The sequence below is a fragment of the Schistocerca piceifrons genome, chromosome 5 (assembly GCF_021461385.2).
Source record: "Schistocerca piceifrons isolate TAMUIC-IGC-003096 chromosome 5, iqSchPice1.1, whole genome shotgun sequence".
NCBI classification, from domain to species: Eukaryota; Metazoa; Arthropoda; class Insecta; order Orthoptera; family Acrididae; genus Schistocerca; species Schistocerca piceifrons.
In genome coordinates this window covers 176,905,374-176,925,409 of record NC_060142.1, presented here as the reverse complement: position 1 = coordinate 176,925,409, position 20,036 = coordinate 176,905,374, and the positions used below count along the sequence as shown (strand labels likewise).

General features: G+C 43.5%; 1 protein-coding gene and 1 non-coding gene across 2 annotated transcripts; one reads left to right on the top strand and one right to left on the bottom strand.

Moving 5' to 3' along the window:
- The first annotated feature begins 3,036 nt into the window (after positions 1 to 3,036).
- On the top strand, positions 3,037 to 9,147 carry LOC124798855 (trypsin 3A1-like). Its single transcript, XM_047262387.1, has 2 exons — positions 3,037 to 3,420; positions 8,752 to 9,147. Exons 1-2 carry the CDS (start codon positions 3,037 to 3,039, stop codon positions 9,145 to 9,147), a joined length of 780 nt encoding a protein of 259 aa, XP_047118343.1.
- Trnat-ugu lies at positions 3,698 to 3,772 on the bottom strand. The gene has a single exon. It is a non-coding gene; the product is annotated as a tRNA-Thr (tRNA).
- Positions 9,148 to 20,036: the final 10,889 nt, after the last annotated feature.

Here is a 20,036-nt window from a genome sequence, read left to right as displayed (position 1 = left end):
GAACTGCTTAAACCGAACTAACCTAAGGACATCACACACATCCATGCCCGAGGCAGGATTCGAACCTGCGACCGTAGCGGTCGCGCGGGTCCAGACCGTAGCGCCTAGAACCGCTCGGTCACCACGGCCGGCCAATTCCTTTATGTCTTGATTCATAGTGGCTGCAGGATATACTATTTAACTGTTTGAATGAATAAAATTAATTTAAGTAACTGCAGGGTACTAATCTGAAAGATAGCTTTCAGTAGTTCTTTATATCTAGCACGCTATTGTTCATTGAGAGATCACTGCACTAGGCTTACGGTGACACAACACTAAACTCGCCATGGAACCACTTGCAGTTTTGTTTGGTGCTGTGAGTGCCACACATAGACAGATGAATTATCTACTTAAATAGAGGAAGCTAATGGACGTTCCATCTAACGTCCTTGTTACAGGACAGAACATAATCCGTAAAGCCGCGCGGGATTAGCTTGGACTGTGCGGCTGGTCCCGGAGGAGGTTCGAGTCCTCCCTCGGTTATGGAGGTGTGTTTTTGTCCTTAGGATAATTTAGGTTAAGTAGTGTGTAAGCTTAGGAACTGATGACCTTAGCAGTTAAAGTCCCATAAGATTTCACACAAATAATCCGTAAAGTCTAAAGACACAAACCTGCAAGCAGTGCGTAATCAGGAGTCACAAATTTACCAAAGATAAAAGTCTTTAAAGTATAAGTTAGCTAAGTAGGATACATGAGAACCTTAGTACAGTTATCGCATTGTTACAGTAAATCACTAACGTAGTGGAGTCGAAATACTTGAAAGTAAAGACTGAACCGGAGTTGACGGAATCTGACTATGAATATGAAACGGCTGGTGAGATGCAAGGCTGAAGCAAGCAGGGAGCGTAGGAAACGAGTGGAAGACATTCACTGGTAAACTCGCTGGAGGAGAACACAACATGTATCAGGCCAAACTCAAAATCAAATCGCAGTTGCAGAGAAAGACAGAATACGTTAAGAATTAGACTATGGCGAAAGACTGTGTTGTAGAGCAGGTATTTAACTCTGAAGACGCTAGTTACTGCTATTAAACAAAAGGAAAAATGATCTAGTTTCAAAAAGTGAATATTAAGAACGTGATCCTTCTACGAAAAAATTTGCACAAAAGATGATCTGATTGATAACACCGATTTGTAGAATAACAGTATTACTGAATTAAAGAAAGGATTGCTGAAATTGAATTATAGTCTTACTGGTAGAATAGAACAACAAAGAGATCAGATTTTAATAGTCGATGTTCATATACGCACAGTCAGTAACAAAAATATATTAGAACTGAAAAATAATAATTCTGTACCAAAAGTCGTTATTTTTATATTGTTGCCTAATACGCAACCAGTTTCGAATTTCCAGTCACTTTATCTTTAGGTCTCTCATGTTAATGGCGTAACTACCAATCGTGCATGTGTAACCCAAGGCACCAATTTTCGTATCTGGTTCCGAAGAGTTTGGATGTGTCCAGCTGTGTGGCTGGATTGAAGAGTTTTTAGCAAACAGAACACAGCATGTTGTTATCAATGGAGAGACGTCTACAGACGTTAAAGTAACCTCTGGCGTGCCACAGGGGAGTGTTATGGGACCATTGCTTTTCACAATATATATAAATGGCCTAGTAGACAGTGTCGGAATTTCCATGCGGCTTTTCTCGGATGATGCTGTAGTATACAGAGAAGTTGCAGCATTAGAAAATTGTAGCGAAATGCAGGAAGATCTGTAGCGGATAGGCACTTGGTGCAGGGAGTGGCAACTGACCCTTAACATAGACAAATGTAATGTATTGCAAATACATAGAAAGAAGGATCCTTTATTGTATGATTATATGATAGCGGAACAAACACTGGTAGCAGTTACTTCTGTAAAATATCTGGAAGTATGGGTGCGGAACGATTTGAAGTGGAATGATCATATAAAATTAGTTGTTGGTAAGGCGGGTACCAGGTTAAGATTCATTGGGAGAGTCCTTAGAAAATGTAGTCCATCAACAAAGGAGGTGGCTTACAAAACACTCCTTCGACCTATACTTGAATATTGCTCATCAGTGTGGGATCCGTACCAGATCGGGTTGACGGAGGAGATAGAGAAGATCCAAAGAAGAGCGGCGCGTTTCGTTACAGGGTTATTTGGTAAGCGTGATAGCGTTACGGAGATGTTTAGCAAACTCAAGTGGCAGACTCTGCAAGAGAGGCGCTCTGCATCGCGGTGTAGCTTACTCGCGAGGTTTCGAGAGGGTGCGTTTCTGGATGAGGTATCGAATATATTGCTTCCCCCTACTTATACCTCCCGAGGAGATCACGAATGTAAAATTAGAGAGATTCGAGCGCGCACGGAGGCTTTCAGACAGTCGTTCTTCTCGCGAACCATACGCGACTGGAACAGAAAAGGGAGGTAATGACAGTGGCACGTAAAGTGCCCTCCGCCACAAACCGTTGGGTGGCTTGCGGAGTATAAATGTAGATGTAGATGTAGACCCGATACGAATATTGGTGCTTTGTTTTAAACTGGTTGTCTAATAAAACAGTACCAAAATAACAGCTTTTGGTGCAGTAGTGCTGTATTCCATTGACCAGCTGCTGTCAGACGCTCGTAAAAATATGGAATTATATTTAGGGTCATGACAATAGTCACAACGGATGTTAAAATACAGGAAATTACGTTGTCTCAGTTACAGATGCCGCATGTCCCACTCAGCCACTTCTGTCATTACTCTGTTACAATGGATTCACTGATAAGTTCCAACATGAAAAGGAATATATCAGTCATGCTGGAGCGCTGTCGAGCCGTAAATTGATCGTCATCTAGGATAAGCACATACTTCCCGTGATGCAACATTTCGACATCGTCCGCCGAGAGATAAAACTCTGCAAAGAACCCCCTCTGGGACATCATAATAGCGTATATTATCCGAGCAATTTGGAGGACGGAGATAACAGCGACGAGAAAGCAGGTAGTGTCGCTATAAAATGTGACCAGCCCATTCACTGAGGTGTGAGACACGCGATGGCAAGAACCCAGGTCGCCGTGCTGTGCATACTGCTGGCCGCTCAGCTGCAGCTGGTGACGCCACGGGGGCTGCTTCTGCGATCGCGGCTTCACGGCCGCATCATCGGCGGCACCGAAGCCAGCATTGCGGACTACCCGTGGCAGCTGGCCCTGAAGTATGCCGGATACCAGCAGTGCGGCGCCTCCATAATCGGAACCGAGTGGGCCCTCACGGCGGCCCATTGCGTCAGCTATTACAGAGCGCCGTACCAGTCGCTGTATAGCGTGCGCGCCGGGTCCTCCGACCGCAGCAGTGGGGGCGTCGTGCTGGACGTGGCCGAGGTCCACGAACACGAACAGCACGACAGCATTTCTGGCGACTACGACATCGCCGTCCTTCGCGTGAGTAGTCACTGACAAAAAAATACATCACTAGAGTTACGTGCAGCGCTGCATAGCGGAAGTATGACCGCTTTGCCGACAGTTGGGTACACCACGCTCCTACTCATACTGCTAGTCTACTGGTTATTATATATACGAAGACAGTAACTTGTTCTCGAAAGAACAGTTACTGTTGATGACCGTGGAGCTTTTCCCTTGAATAAATGATGACTAACTGAAAACCTCAGCTGCCGACAGGTGTTGTTGATATACCTCGATGTGGACAGCTGAAATTGTGTGCCCCGACCGGGACTCGAACCCGGGATCTCCTGCTTACATGGCAGACGCTCTATCCATCTAAGCCACCGTGGGCACAGATGTGTGGGTGGGCAGATGTCTATAAGGTACAATAAATATGTAGAATTGTGGACAGTTGGGAAAGTGAATCTCACGGGAAGCGTGCAAGGGATAAGTCCCTGCAGTCGCGCTGTTCATCTGTGTCCACGATGGCTCAGATGGATAGAGCCTCTGCCATGTACGCAGGAGATCCCGGGTTCGAGTCCCGGTCGGGGCACACATGTTCAGCTCTCCACATGGAGGTACATCAACAACACCTGTCGGCAGCTGAGGTTTTTAGTCAGTCATCATTTACTGTTTATTTATCAGATACTACACGGCCCAGTCAAATTCATGTGACCTCCTGCCAAAAGTTCGAATAACCATTTTTTGCAGCTAGCCTATATTTACCAACTTTTATATTGTCCAGTCAAATTAATGCGACCACCCATCAAAAGCTGGAGCAACCGCCTTTTGGCGGGTTGGACCGCTGCAAGAAGTGGGGGAAGAGCGTCGATGAGGCTCTGGGAAGTACAGACGTCGATTTGCCTTTGCCATCTTGGCAAGGTTTCTCTCTTGAGCATTCATGGTGCAAACAGCCCTACCGAGGTGGTCCCACACATTCTCGACTGGGTTGACATAGAGGTAGTTTGGTGGCCAAGGGAGTGCGGTAGACTTATTCTGGGGCACTTCGAACTGCCGCACGTATACTGCCAGCTGTGTGACACATAGCGTTGTTCTTTTGATAGATGTCATCATGCCTAGTATACGGTGCCATAGGATAGATGCATACTTGAGTAGGTCCATTTTATCTTCCAGAATGACGAGTTTACCCACGGAAACGTATCCTAGACCACAACGCTCAGTCCCCCGGTCTGTATCCTTCCGACATTTCTTGCAGGCGTATTTCAGGCGTTTCAGGCCGTACAGCCAACCGCCGTGTGTCCGATCGAGCTTGAAACGTAATTCATCCGAAAATGCCACCTCGGTGGACGTCCATTTGTAGGACTGGTGTACATATTCCAGCCTACCTTGCCGATCAAAAGCAGTCATCATGCTTGCATGAACCGGGAGCTTGCGGCGAAGTTCTAAACGTAGCAAGGTTCACCGAACGGTCGTAGAGATAACACTTCTGGTATCCTATTGGTTCATGTGGGTGGTCAGTTGCTCAACAGTTAAACGTCTGTTCACTTGTACTCACCTCCGTAACTGGCGTTCACCCTTCATCTATGACTCGTGGTGCACCATAATTGCCTTGGCACAGCTTTTGGATGGCGCCATTTTGCCATTCACGGTATACTTCTACCACAGCGGTAGGCGCACGTTACAGAAACTTAGCTGCTTCGAAAATCATTGCACTCTTTGCCCAAAAGCCAATGATCATGCCTTATTAGACGTCAATTACATCGCTCCGTCCTTTCGTTGCGTCAACTACGGCACTGTTTTCGCTTCCGCCAACACACATAATATGCACTCCCGTACCTAGGGCTGCCACGTCCCGTGCGTGATTGTTTGCTACAAGTTCACGGGGAACATCGACAGTGGTCATGTTAATATGACATGACCATGTTTTAAGAAACGTAATAATTGAAACTGAGAGGTTCTGATACTCAGCAACAAAACATTAAGGAAAATGTGCCAAAAAATATGTTTTCAGTCAGTTAAAAAACCCCACCCGTTTTCCGGATGTCATTTATCAATAGTAACAGCGGTACATTCCACTGTTCCAATTATGGCATCGAGCTGCCACAACTAGTGTTGTCGTAACTTACTCTTAATCTGATCATTTTGAATCCTCAGTGACAGTGGCACAAAGTGCTATGTATCCGATATTATGTCAAAAATAGCTGAACAAACACCATAATTCCAGTGCAGTTTAAAAATTTGAAATGCACTATCTAAAACAAATCACTTACAGTTCTGTTCTGACAGCAAGAGGATTTTAGTGATAAGATTAAAAGTTTTTCTCTTGAAACGTTGGTACGTATAATCATAATATACTGTCTAGTACTCATGCTGTTCTATTGTTACACATCTGTTAATAAACTTTTATTGACACAAACTACATCGCAAGATCCACCAACATTAAGTATAATGGGCACGCAGTGAACAGTATGTTCCGTACAGATGTACGAGGGTTGAATGAAAAGTAGTGCGTGCATCTTCTTTAATTGGGTTTGGAAGGGAATATTTTAATAAATGAAACGCAGATATTATCCTTAGAATGTGATCTTTAATTAACGATATTAACTTTCCACATAATCACCAGCCAGTTGGATACATTTCTGCCAACGATGAACAAGTTTTCTGAAGCTGGCACGGAAGAAGTCGACACTCTGTTTCCGCAACCACTACGTCACAGTTCTCTCGTAATGGTGTACCCACGTTTCGTCTCCTGTCACAATTGATTGGAGAAAGGCGTCACCTTCATTCTCGTAACGCGAGAGGAGTTCCTGGCAAATTTCAAGACTGTGCTGTTTCATTTCAGGGGCAGCATCAGAGGTACCCATCGTGCACAGATCTTCCGATAGCCAAGCAAAGCAATAATGTAACCCACACGTTCTTGTGAAATGCCGATAGTACTTGCAGTTTGTCTCTGAGTGATACGACGTTGGTCCTGAATCAATCTGTCAACATTTTGCTTGTGAAACTCCGTAGTTGCTGTCACAGGACGTTCAGCTCTCTGCTTGTCACCCAGGTCAGATGTTCCCGCCTCATCATCTTTAAATCTACTGTCCCAGCAACATACAGTACTCACATCAACACAGTCACAATAAACTGCTTTCAATCTCTGATCTCCTTTTGGATGACAGCTTCTGATGTCAAGAATTCAATGACTGCATGTTGCTTAAATCGCATTGACCGGCCGTCTGCGCAGGGTGCCATACTTTACGCTGTAACAACAAAACCGTCCAATGCTAAGGCTTCCGCCAACTGGAGCTATAGAGAAGAGGCTAAGGAACAAGCCAATACCTGCCGCATACCAATGCTGCCAACTGCTGAAGAGTTACGAAGGTGGAGGCATTACTTTTCAGTCAACCCTCGTGTCATCCAAGCTTCAGACATTTACAGTAATCTTGCTTGGTACCTAATAGCTCACACATGCTTACCTTGGCTGCAATGACATTGGTATGCATCCTGATGAACGGGTTACTGAATTCAGGTGGGGACTCTGTAAAAAAATGTTGCTACTGACAAATTAAATACAAAGGCAGTGATGATTACAAACACAAAAGTGTACTTACTGCACAGTAAAAAAAAATCTGTTATTACGAATCCCTCCTTGTAGATTATAAAGCATATTGCGCCTATCAACACAAACTGGTACACGATAAACCGACATGAAAGGTTCAATTACGCAGAAAAATAATAAATAAAGCTTAGCGGAAATGATTTATACACACAAGGTGATTTACTTACCTCTACGTATGGGTTTTATACAACCTGTAACTCCTTCAAAATTCACGTGCATTATTTTCATATTCTCTCGCTTGCTATGTGAAAACTCTTAGTCATAGTAAAAAAAAAGTACAGGACGTTTTTGTAAGAGATACAGCATAGCTAAATTTTGCGCCGGGATACGTTTCCACCAGAGGCTGTGGTTTTCGATTTATTCGAGAGAAGTGCACATCAGGTACTTTCAAATGCGTATTTATTGAGTAAATCGGAGACAATGACCTTCAGTGTAAACATATCCTAGCAGAACATATAACTATATATTCCTACAAAAAGGTTCTGTACATTTTTTTCTTTAAGACTAATAGTTTGGACGCAGCGAGCGAGATTATATGAAAATTTTGTGCAGAGGTTTTGGAAGCGTTGTAAGTTGCATAAAACCCACTGGTAAGGGCAGCTAAATCACCCTGTATTATAATGTTTTGGAACAATTACTATTCAGAAACAGCGCATGTACACGAACAAAATCTTTTTTTTTTTCGTTCATATTCTTATGCATGAACATTATTTGAGGCACATACCGTATCTAGTAGTTACGTTTCACGTACTTACTATACGATGCATACAGCTTTAAAATAGTGACGATGTGGACTATACTATTTTGCTAAAACCTTCTTTAATTCGCGGCGCGTCTTTAGTCGAGCGGTCTAAGGAGCTGCAGTCATGGACTGTGCGGCTGGTCCCAGCGGAGGTTCGAGTCCTCCCTCGGGCATGGGTGTGTGTGTCTGTCTTTAGGATAATTTAGGTTCAGTAAGGTGCCGGTGCGGACTGCCGAGAAAACATCTGTTGTCTCTGTCTATTTGCATACGGCAGCAGTCTACAAACGACCACTATCTCGGGCACATAATATTTAATAATATAGTTACCAATTACTTCAGAAACTTCTTAATTTTTACTGGTATGCAGACAAGCAGTTTGAAAGCACGTAGAAAGTTTCAGCTTGCTAGATTGAAAACTTAGCTTAACAGAATTTATTTAGTGGAACTGACGGTAGATTGTTACCTCTGAACCATACCTCCATTATTTATGGCCTCTGATTTTTCCGATAAACGTGGATTCTGTCGTTAATTTTAGTTTTATGGTTTTGGAAATCAGCATCATTTATTTATAGGGTCTAACTGCACCTTCTGGCCAAATTCTCGCTTCCTAGCGTCATTATTAATTTTAGTGCCTCTGATTTTTCTCTTGAAACGTCATTTTTCCGTAAACTATTAAGTTTAGAACATCAATACTTGGTATTTGGAACATTATTACACTAAACTATAATTTAATAAAGTTTTAAATATAACTTTTGGCCGCGCGGGATTAGCCGAGCGGACTAAGGCGCTGCAGTCATATACTGTGCGGCTGGTCCCGGCGGAGGTTGAGTCCTCCTTCGGGCATGGGTATGTGTGTTTGTCCTTAGGATTATTTAGGTTAAGTAGTGTGTAGGCTTAGGGACTGATGACCTTAGCAGTTAAGTCCCATAAGATTCCACATACATTTGAACATTTCTAAATCAAGAAATGCTTCAAACATGGGAAAATATTCCCTCGCTCTAGCTAACGTTTAATTTTGCAGATTGACGGTTCATTCCCGCTGGGCACCAACGTGGCAATCGTGAACCTCCCAGAGGCCGGCTACGACCCGCCAGCCGGCCTCGCTGTCACGGCGACCGGCTGGGGAGACACGGAGGACGAGTACCTGCCCAGCATCCTGAAGAAAGTGGACATCGCCATTAGGGACCGATCCGAGTGTAACTTCCCTAACACAGGGCGCGAGGTGACCCCCCGTATGATATGCGCCGGAGAAACGGGCAAGAGCGTGTGCCACGGAGATTCGGGCGGTCCTCTAGTGAGCGGCACTACGCAGATGGGCATCGTGTCTTGGAGCAGTGGCTACTGCCTCCTTGGGGGCGCCGTCTACGTCAACGTGGGCAACTTACGCTCCTGGATTACTGAAGTCACCGCCATTTGACAGCCGTAACTCAATATTTTCGATTTACCCTAGGCAGGCTGTACCTCTTACACATATAACTGAAATGAGACAATGACTTTCGACGAGAAACATATGTTTACTAAATTTATTAGTCTAAGCATTGAGCGATTAGTAAGCATATTCGCCATGTATTAAAGTCAATAAATTGTGTCTTCGCGAAGCTGTTTCTAAATGTGTTTGTAACCTGAAACCTCTCCTACTATAATGAAAAGTTCAGATGCCCATTCTCACGTTCCCACGACATGTCCCCCTGTCCAGTTTCAAGTTTCTTCCTAATGAAACATACAGGGTACACTATAGGTACCATAAGCCCTCAGGAGCTTGGAGCCACAAACTACAGACGTTTTGAGGGGTTGCTCCCACAGTCTCAGCTGTTCAGGCTGGGGCCTTCGCCAATATTCCATCACTACATCGCAGAATTCACAGCGCAATATTAGTACATGGGGATGTAGATTTTTTATAGGTGTTGATGCAATACTACGAAACAGTTGCAATATAATCACGAAGGAAGGACGGAGGTCATTCGAGACGGAGTACAAGCTCGTATGTGTTGAGGATAGGAAAGAAAATCGGCCGTGCTTTTTCAGAGGAGCCATCCCGGTATTTGCCTTGAGTGATTGAGGGAAATAACGGAAAACCTAACGCTGGATGGCCGGACTCGAGTTTGAACCGAGCCTCCCGCATGCCAGTCCAATGTGCTAATCGCTGCGCCGCCTTGCCCAGTGTTTTTGCAATATAACCCACTTTTTCTAGTATGAATTTGTCCATACTTCTGCTCTTCACCTGACGTTCCACAGTGCTTAAAGTGTGATCTTCAGGCAGATTGTGTTGTGTCTAAGTCCCCTCTGCCGAGAACATTAAGGAACCTACCAACTGTCATAACACATCCAGCCAGAGTTGTTACAAAAGCTCCCAGCTCAGAAGAAAGGACCATTCTTTTGGCTTCGTACATTCAACTGTCACAGTCTCCGTGACATTGGTATAGTGTATGGCTAAGTTACTCCAGACTCAAGCAATAGCGCGCTGGATTAGCCGAGCGGTCTAGAGCGCTGCAGTCGTGGACCGTGCGGCTGGTCCCGGCGGAGGTTCGAGTCCTCCTTCGGGTTTGGGTGTGTGTGTTTGTCCTTAGGATAATTTAGGTTACGTAGTGTGTAAGATTAGGAACTGATGACCTTAGCAGTTAAGTCCCATAAGATTTCACACACATCTGATTTTTTTTTTTTTCAAGCAATAGCGTTGTTCTCTAGGCTGATCAACAAGCCATGGACGTAGAGCTTGCGCATTTGCCGCTTGCGTCACGGGGCGCCGGGTGTACTTGCTGCTTACTGGTGCCACTCACTGACTCCTGGCCATGTCCATCACATGTGATTCCATTTTAATGGTTTACACACATAAGAAGAAACGCTTGTAACAGATGATTATACCATGGGGAAGTCAATTTCTGTGAACATTTTGACAGTTTATTTGAAACGTTTACCACTGTGAGTGTATTTGCACACCGAGTACGTTAGCGATACGTATGTTTCGGCTACCAGAGGTTTTAGTATTACTGAACAGAGCTCGGGCGAGCGAGGGAGTCGGAAGCAGTTGTCGACCAGAGAGGGACAGGGAGTGTTGTGTCAAGATAGAGTGAGAAACCTGGATGACGGATGTGCCGCACACAGATTTTTCTTTGAGATGTTCCCTGATGCGTAGTGGAGGATAGAAGATGTTCTGATATCTCTGGTTTCATTGTATAGAGACACGGCTCATTTGCTAAAAATAAAAATAAAAAATACAAAATGCTTTGGGCCTATTTTGCTGCAACCACTAGTGTAGTAATTACGGTAGTGTAAAGATTTAAGTTTAACAATATGTACTTGTAGTGTTCGTTTCCAGAGAAAATGATAAGTCGTTTGTTCAGTGTTCCAATTAGCTTTCCCCACCAGAATTAACTTGTAGATATTTCACAAGGAATGTAAAAGAGTAAATTTTATGTTATTTAAAACAGTGTCTCTTAAAAGTATTCAGTATGGTGCATGACAGTTCTGACAATTCTGAGAAACCAACAGAACGAAAAACCAGTCCATGTTGCTAATATTTTGCTTTTTATTCGATGACTACTTTCAGGCCGAGAACCATTTTCAAATCAACATAACAAAGTCTAAAATGACATTTCCGAAGATGTCAACAAAATGTGCAATGTCCATTCAGAGTGCATACAAGTAACTGTGAACGTACATTGCATATTTAGTTTACATCTTCGGAAATGCCATTTTAGACTTTGTTATGTTGATTTGAAAACGGGTCTCTGTCCGAAACTACTCACCGAATGAAAAGTGAAACATTTGCAACTAATACGGGTGTTTCATTCTATTGGTTAACAGAAGTTTCTGACCAAAGTTGCTTACCCATGCTGGAATTTCGTAAGTTCTCAGAAAGATAACGTTAAGAAAGAGTAAGAGTTCCTGTCAGTTAGTGTTTTTTCTGTGTTTTCATAAGGTTTCACTCTAATTCCGAAACGCCCTCTTACTTATTTACAAAGGATTTCACTGAAGATTATCCTCACAGTTTAAATTAAAATTGAGTTTGGTAAATGGTTACACTCTCACGCTTTGGAGCATTGCGTTAACAGTGATTATCATTTCTAAAAAAAGGACCGAAACTTAATTTGCTAATGCAGCATGGTGAAAGAATTAAAAGGGCAAAACTCCCGACCAGTGTTTTATTTCAGTTCATCGTTTTTGCAGTGCCGACTGACCGGGATCGAGTTATCTGTTGCAAAGTAGGAAACAATTGTTGGGCCTAACCGCACATTTTACGAGAGTAGTAGGAATTGTTTTCAGTTAAAAATGTCATTCAAATTCAGTACATGCGTTTTACAAGAGGAAACAGGTCTGGTTACTCAACAGTTAGCAATTGTGTGTGGATGTTTCATGAAAAAGTCATTGTGACTATTTTTGACAGTTATTCTTTACATTCATTTACAGACAATCAGATACAGTTTAGAGTAATCAATATTACATACATCAAAAGTAATTAGCACCGTTATGTTCGTGTTTAGAAGTAGGGTGCCAAAGGCGATTCTAGACCAGACACTGCAATCAGAATTTAGTTATTAACCATAGGTTTTGTCTCACATAGTTTCCAGTTACTGACAGTAAAAGCATCTCATTCTTACACAATTTACTGGGTCTTATAATACTACAGTGATAAAAGCCAAATGAAGTTTATGGTTATTTTGTCATTTTACGTAATGTAAATACTTCATGCCTAAGGTACCTTGCTAAAGCCCAACGGAGCAAAATTTCTGAAGTAAATTGTTTATTTGTAAATAAAGCTGTAGTGTACAAGGGACAATGGTTTCCCTTTATATATTTTACTGTGATTTGTAATTCCGGCAGTACTAGGTTTGTAAGTCAGAAGGATTTCAGATATGTAAATATCTGTAAACGTTTCTGGCGTTTCCGTTAAAGCATCCTCAATCTGCAAAAAAATTTGCATGCCATTGTTTTAACATCAGTGTCCGCTACAGCTTTTTTTAATTAACACGCCAATTCTGATGACATATGAAAAGTCCTTTCACCTGTTTGCACTACAATTGTCACTTTCATTAAGCAGAATAATTACAGTTTTCTTCCATCGCGACGTGTATATTCAACATCACTAATGTCATAAACGCACCAGTAATTACTGGGATGTCCACCTACAGTGGGTACGTGAAACGACAGAGTGAGTAACAGCGATAGAAACTGCACGAGCTCGCTTTGCACGGTCAGTACTTGACGCTTCTGAGTGACAACTGGCTCGGCTCTGAGCACTATGGGACTTAACATCTATGGTCATCAGTCCCCTAGAACTTAAAACTACTTAAACCTAACTAACCTAAGGACAGCACACAACACCCAGCCATCACGAGGCAGAGAAAATCCCTGACCCCACCGGGAATCGAACCCGGGAACCCGGACGTGGGAAGCGAGAACGCTACCGCACGACCACGAGATGCGGGCTGACAACTGGAAGTTGTGAGCAAAGAGAATGATGGTTTTTGGAAGCTACCCACTTCAGGGTGCCGCTGGAGGTGAAAACTGGATGGAGTAGCTACTGAGACGTTTTACAGAATGCAAAATTATGACTGAGAACCATATCTTACTCTTCCTCCCGAACAGGCCATGAAAGCCCAATGGTGTCGACCGGCCGCCGTGTCATCCTCAACCCACAGGCGTCACTGGATGCGGATATGGAGGAGCATGTGGTCAGCACACCGCTCTACCGGCCGTATGTCAGTTTCCGAGACCGGAGCCGCCATTTCTCAATCAAGTAGCTTCTCAGGTTGCCTCACAAGGGCTGAGTGCTCCCCGCTTGCCAACAGCGCTCGGCAGACCGGTCACCCATCCAAGTTCTAGCCCAGCCCGACAGGGCTTAACTTCGGTGATGTGATGGGAACCGGTGTTACCACTGCAGCAAGGCCGTTGGCATATCTTACTAAATCTAAAATATTAATCAAGTGATACAATAAACTTTAGAGAACCAAGCAGTATTAATTTCCCTTTTTACTCGATGACTAGTTTCGAGCCTAAGATCTCCATCAAATAATACAATGAGCTATGCATTCACTTAACTGAACGAATTACAGCCCCAAACTGACTTATACTAAACACGTGTTTAACTACAATGGACATTCATGTGGTTGTCATAATACATGCTATTGCATAGCTTATTAGATGATTTGATAATGAGTTTATGCTCGAAACCAGTCGTAAAATAGTAAAGGAAATTAGTATTCCAACTCTGACCGTTCTCTTCAGTTTATTGCATATTTTAGTTAACCAGAATTTCAGAATACTGGAAATTAGTAATTAGCTAAAATATTGGTCACCACCAGAAAAAAATCTTGCTAACTCGTGCAGCACTGCTTCTGTACTTGGTAATCGCCTCAGCGCGACGAAGAAACGAATCCACAGTTTACAGGAAGTATACCACAATCACCTGATGCTTCTCATCCTTGAGCAGATATCGTAGAGCAGAGTTGCCAAATTGTGGAGAAATAAAATGCTAAGTTTCACACACTCTTCCAAACACTGCCAGTCATTCTGTGTGGAATGAAGAATGGGTGGTTTAGGAAGCCAGTCTTAGTGGGAATGGATGCCTGAATGCTTTACAAACCGGAAACCAATGCGAGCAGTCCTGTAGTAAAATATAGCAGTTATCTTGAAAGACGTCAGTCTCTATTGCAGACTCATCATAAACATCCAGAATAATGTATAACAAATCTTGACTACAAAGAATATTGTGAAAGAAACGTGGTGGTACATGTTCACAGTAACCTGATTCAGTGTACCAAAGTCATTGTACGAAAACTATGACTGAACCATCACAGGGACTCCTCCAGTCTGAAATGCATTCTCCACACCCTGCGCAATCAACGCGTCATTTTGCCGCTCGTGCACTCGACGCTTTGAATAGTTAGAAACAGACGGCAAATCATGGCTAGGTGGACGACAGCACACGCCTCCTCCCAGCTACTGTCCATTTTCTTCTTCTATGGCCCACTGAAGAAGTCTAGCTTTGTATGCCACTGTGAACTAAGGCCCTTCGTGAGATAACAGACAGCAGACTCCCGTTGCATGCAATTTCTGCGTGGAGACGGGTCGAGGTGGACGTGCATTCACTGACAGCGGCGATTCCAGACGGATATGCAGCAGACTGTCACGGATAATGTCATTCAGCACAGGTCCCGAACTGTTAGGATCTTTCTACGAATGTTATTAGTTCATGTTACACTGCAGCATGATGTACACAACTTCTGGTACAAACGCTGGACTGCATGTATCAGCTTGAGACACACCAAAAAATTAGGCAACTTTGATCACGATGTGGTCGTAGGCACCCCTAAAAACGGTAGTTCCTTTCTGTCATTCAGTAAATTCTCCGCGTCGATCACCATAACAGTGCTGCTTCCTTAAAACAGCCTACTGCTTCACTGTCATGACTTGGGTCACAAGAAGAGTGCCACGTAACGACCTGGTATCACCTGTACATCATGTATTGCGACTAACAGGTGACTAGGTGTGATTGGTAGCTGGTCCGGCGACCTACCAGTGCTCTTACTACTCTACTTTAGGATGCAGAACCATATGAGTCATTCTAATTGGTAGTGTACAGATTTTTTCTCCATAAAAATAGGAGAATGTATGAAAATATTTCACTGCTGCTAACAGAAGTAACGTTCTAACATAAAAGACAACTAACGATGAATATGTGTTGAGAATTGATCAAGAAAGTGGAAAGTATCAAACGCAACAATTAACAACAGACTTTCCAAACAAAGTGCTTTGATCCCCTACTGCGGTTAGAGCTGTAACGGTGCACACTCATAAGAGCCTTATCTTTCTGTATATAATACTACTGATGTTACTAAATTGCCACAACTCTTCAGGCTTACATTAACGGTGTTATGTAGAAGTAGTAGTAATAGTAGTAGCTTTATTCATCTGTAGATCTCTTTTTACAAGGATATAGGACATGTCAAGGTATTTACAAGTTTAGATCAATTAAAAATAATCTAATTCTTTTACACATATATTTAAAGAACTCTAATTAGAGACAATCATTAGATTTACTCCTGGTATACAATACTTTCTTTACTAATAACTTATTAAATAATGTAATTCACTGTTCACTCATATCTCACTATCAGTCACTGCACACACTACACACATTGTTTCATAACACTTCACTCAATACAGACACACACACACACACACACACACACACACACACACACACACACGAACACACACACACACACACACATACGAAAACACACACACACACACACACACACACACACACACTGGTGATCTCTGGGCCATTTTCTGTATCGCAACTTTCCATTTGCTATCCTGAAAAACTGACTCATCGTCCCTCCATAATGAATGAGATGTTGTGCTCAGAAAGAGGATGAGATGTTAGTATTGTGATACGCATAGCTTGGGAGTAAGTATTTCTAGAATGGAAAGAAGAAGGGAAAAAACATAAAGTGAAGGTGTTATGTGGAAGGCTGGATGTTTTATAATCATTATAATTATTATTTATTTGTATAAGATTTTTTTATCAAATCCGTACTCTGTTTTATCTAAGTAATCCTGCAATGTATAAAATGTATTGGATAACAGGCACTTTTTAGCTGCCTATTTAAATAAGTGTATTTTTGCAATTTCTTTAATCTCTTTTGATAATTTATTGTACAGTACTATTCCTTGGTAGAAAATGTTGTTATGAGTTTTATGTTATTTATGTTATTCTGGATAAGGTTTCATACTGTCGTGAAATACCAATAAACGGCAACGCACTGCCTTCCATAACATTGTATTCTGTACTACAAAATGGGGGATGAGTACAGCCGATATAAATACAACGCCCACGGCTATGTAGATCATTAATTAGATGTAGTATTGTCACTGTTTCTAACACGGATGTTATGAAATAACATTCCTGTAGTACGAGAAGTCATTCCGATTCATATTATATATACATTGAACAATATAACCCTTAAGTCAACGATACGGGATAAGTCGGTAATAATAACTATTACTGTGTCTAGCGTCTACAGTGTACCTCTCGCAAGCGAAACTCAGATTTTGTCGTAAGACGGCCCCATGGATAGCCCGAAAAAAACTGCACACTTATCAAGCATGAAAACAGGAAGAAGGTGCCCTGAACTGTGCAAAAGAAGCGAAGTAGAAACAGTGAACGGTCCAGGCGCAAGATGTGCAAAACTGAGCGCACTCGCGTACCCATAGCAGTACTGGCCTCGCCACCACCGTGTGCTAAACTCGCCGTGGGTGGTGCACGTCGTCGGTCGGTTGTCGCTGTAGCTTGTGAGTACAGCATAGCCATCCAATTATGCAAGCTCAGATTAGGAAGTGTACGATGAAATTATCGTTCCCGTTCAAATATGGCAGGCCGAAAGTGTATAAGATCGACGGTTGTTTGTTCGAAAAAGACTGGTTTACAAGATGATGACGTTCGCGGTTTGCCATATGACTACCTCGGTAATGCAGTATACGTTGCCTGGGGGCTTAATTATTATTAAATTGAAAATAATTTTTAATTTTGGTAGCTGTATGTCCGATTACGCTGTGTCTCGTAAACGGTTGGCCCTGACTAGTCTTAGTACGCAATCTGACTGCATAGAACAACAACAAAGAATGAAATGAAAATTTTCGTTAACACAATTAATTAATTAAGTCCCCAGCAACTATGAAACCTACGAAACCAAAGCACAAGTATAACTGTTCTGTATGTGGAAGTATGACTCAATGCACATCTGGCACGGTTCTTCTTCAACAAGACAAGAAATTTTAAATACCAATTATACTGACGTGATAAAAAAAATTAGAAATACACTCCTGGAAATTGAAATAAGAACACCGTGAATTCATTGTCCCAGGAAGGGGAAACTTTATTGACACATTCCTGGGGTCAGATACATCACATGATCACACTGACAGAACCACAGGCACATAGACACAGGCAACAGAGCATGCACAATGTCGGCACTAGTACAGTGTATATCCACCTTTCGCAGCAATGCAGGCTGCTATTCTCCCATGGTGACGATCGTAGAGATGCTGGATGTCCTGTGGAACGGCTTGCCATGCCATTTCCACCTGGCGCCTCAGTTGGACCAGCGTTCGTGCTGGACGTGCAGACCGCGTGAGACGACGCTTCATCCTGTCCCAAACATGCTCAATGGGGGACAGATCCGGAGATCTTGCTGGCCAGGGTAGTTGACTTACACCTTCTAGAGCACGCTGGGTGGCACGGGATACATGCGGACTTGCATTGTCCTGTTGGAACAGCAAGTTCCCTTGCCGGTCTAGGAATGGTAGAACGATGGGTTCGATGACGGTTTGGATGTACCGTGCACTATTCAGTGTCCCCTCGACGATCACCAGTGGTGTACGGCCAGTGTAGGAGACCGCTCCCCACACCATGATGCCGGGTGTTGGCCCTGTGTGCCTCGGTCATATGCAGTCCTGATTGTGGCGCTCACCTGCACGGCGCCAAACACGCATACGACCATCATTGGCACCAAGGCAGAAGCGACTCTCATCGCTGAAGACGACACGTCTCCATTCGTCCCTCCATTCACGCCTGTCGCGACACCACTGGAGGCGGGCTGCACGATGTTGGGGCGTGAGCGGAAGACGGCCTAACGGTGTGCGGGACCGTAGCCCAGCTTCATGGTGACGGTTGCGAATGGTCCTCGCCGATACCCCAGGAGCAACAGTGACCCTAATTTGCTGGGAAGTGGCGGTGCGGTCCCCTACGGCACTGCGTAGGATCCTACGGTCTTGGCGTGCATCCGTGCGTCGCTGCGGTCCGGTCCCAGGTCGACGGGCACGTGCACCTTCCGCCGACCACTGGCGACAACATCGATGTACTGTGGAGACCTCACGCCCCACGTGTTGAGCAATTCGGCGGTACGTCCACCCGGCCTCCCGCATGCCCACTATACGCCCTCGCTCAAAGTCCGTCAACTGCACATGCGGTTCACGTCCACGCTGTCGCGGCATGCTACCAGTGTTAAGGACTGCGATGGAGCTCCGTATGCCACGGCAAACTGGCTGACACTGACGGCGGCGGTGCACAAATGCTGCGCAGCTAGCGCCATTCGACGGCCAACACCGTGGTTCCTGATGTGTCCGCTGTGCCGTGCGTGTGATCATTGCTTGTACAGCCCTCTCGCAGTGTCCGGACCAAGTATGGTGGGTCTGACACACCCGTGTCAATGTGTTCTTTTTTCCATTTCCAGGAGTGTACTATAATTGCGCAAGAAAACCAGAATTACACTCTAATACAAGAACACACGCCAGATGCTTTGTTGACTGAACCTGTAATGACGCATTATTCAGGACACTGAAATAATGAGAGAGAAATAGAAAAAAAAATTTTTTTTACCTTCGTTTATATTGATGAAAAGCACTCTAAACATTACAATCTCTCCACACCGACTCGCTACTACCACATCTCAACAAGAACTTTTCAGTATCACCTCAGCAAGCACTCTTCCATACGACATCTCAGCAACCACTTGTCACTAGCACATCTCAACAAGCACTGTCTGCTACGAGTTCTTAACAAGCACTGACTACTACGAGACCTCGACAGGCACTCCCCAAGCACTGTGGAGGCGGCTGAATAATACTCTTTGGCGCAATCTCTGGCGCAGTGGCTCAGTGTAGCCACCTTTCATATGCCCCTCCTCCACAGGCCGGAATTTGATGGTATTTTTGCCAGCATTGGTGGTGAAAACACCACCAAATTCGTCCATAATAATACAGACAAAAATAAAAGCTAATATTAATACCTAAATATCACATAATTAGTTAAAATTTTGGCTTTGCACTGACCTTTCAATAACCTAGTATATAAAATACAGTAAGCAATACAAATTCTTTTCATACATGTGACTTTACATAATAGTTCACACAATACACAAAAATCAGTATATACAAATGTTTACATAAAATGCTTTCAATGATTAGTTCCAGTAGTAGCACCCACCGATGGTCAACAGGTGCAAACACCAACAAGTGACATCATTTTAGTAAAAGCAGTTTCATCAGTGGCACCCAGCAATGTTGAACAGGTGCAGACACCACCAAGTGACTTCATTTCAGTAGAAGCAGTTCCATCTGTGGCACCCAGCAATGTTGAACAGGTGCAAACACCAACAAGTGACATCACTTCAGTAGAAGCAGTTCATCAGTGGCACCCAGTAATGTTGACAAGTGCAGACACCAACAAGTGACATTATTTCAGTAGAAGCAGTTCATTAGTGGCACCCAGCAATGTTGAACAGGTGCACACACCAACAA

Coding starts and splice junctions, on each gene's coding strand:
- LOC124798855 (XM_047262387.1), top strand. CDS start 3,037: ATGGCAAGAACCCAGGTCGCCGTGCTGTGCATACTGCTGGCCGCTCAG. Junction 3,421..8,751: donor ACGACATCGCCGTCCTTCGC/GTGAGTAGTCAC, acceptor TTAATTTTGCAG/ATTGACGGTTCATTCCCGCT.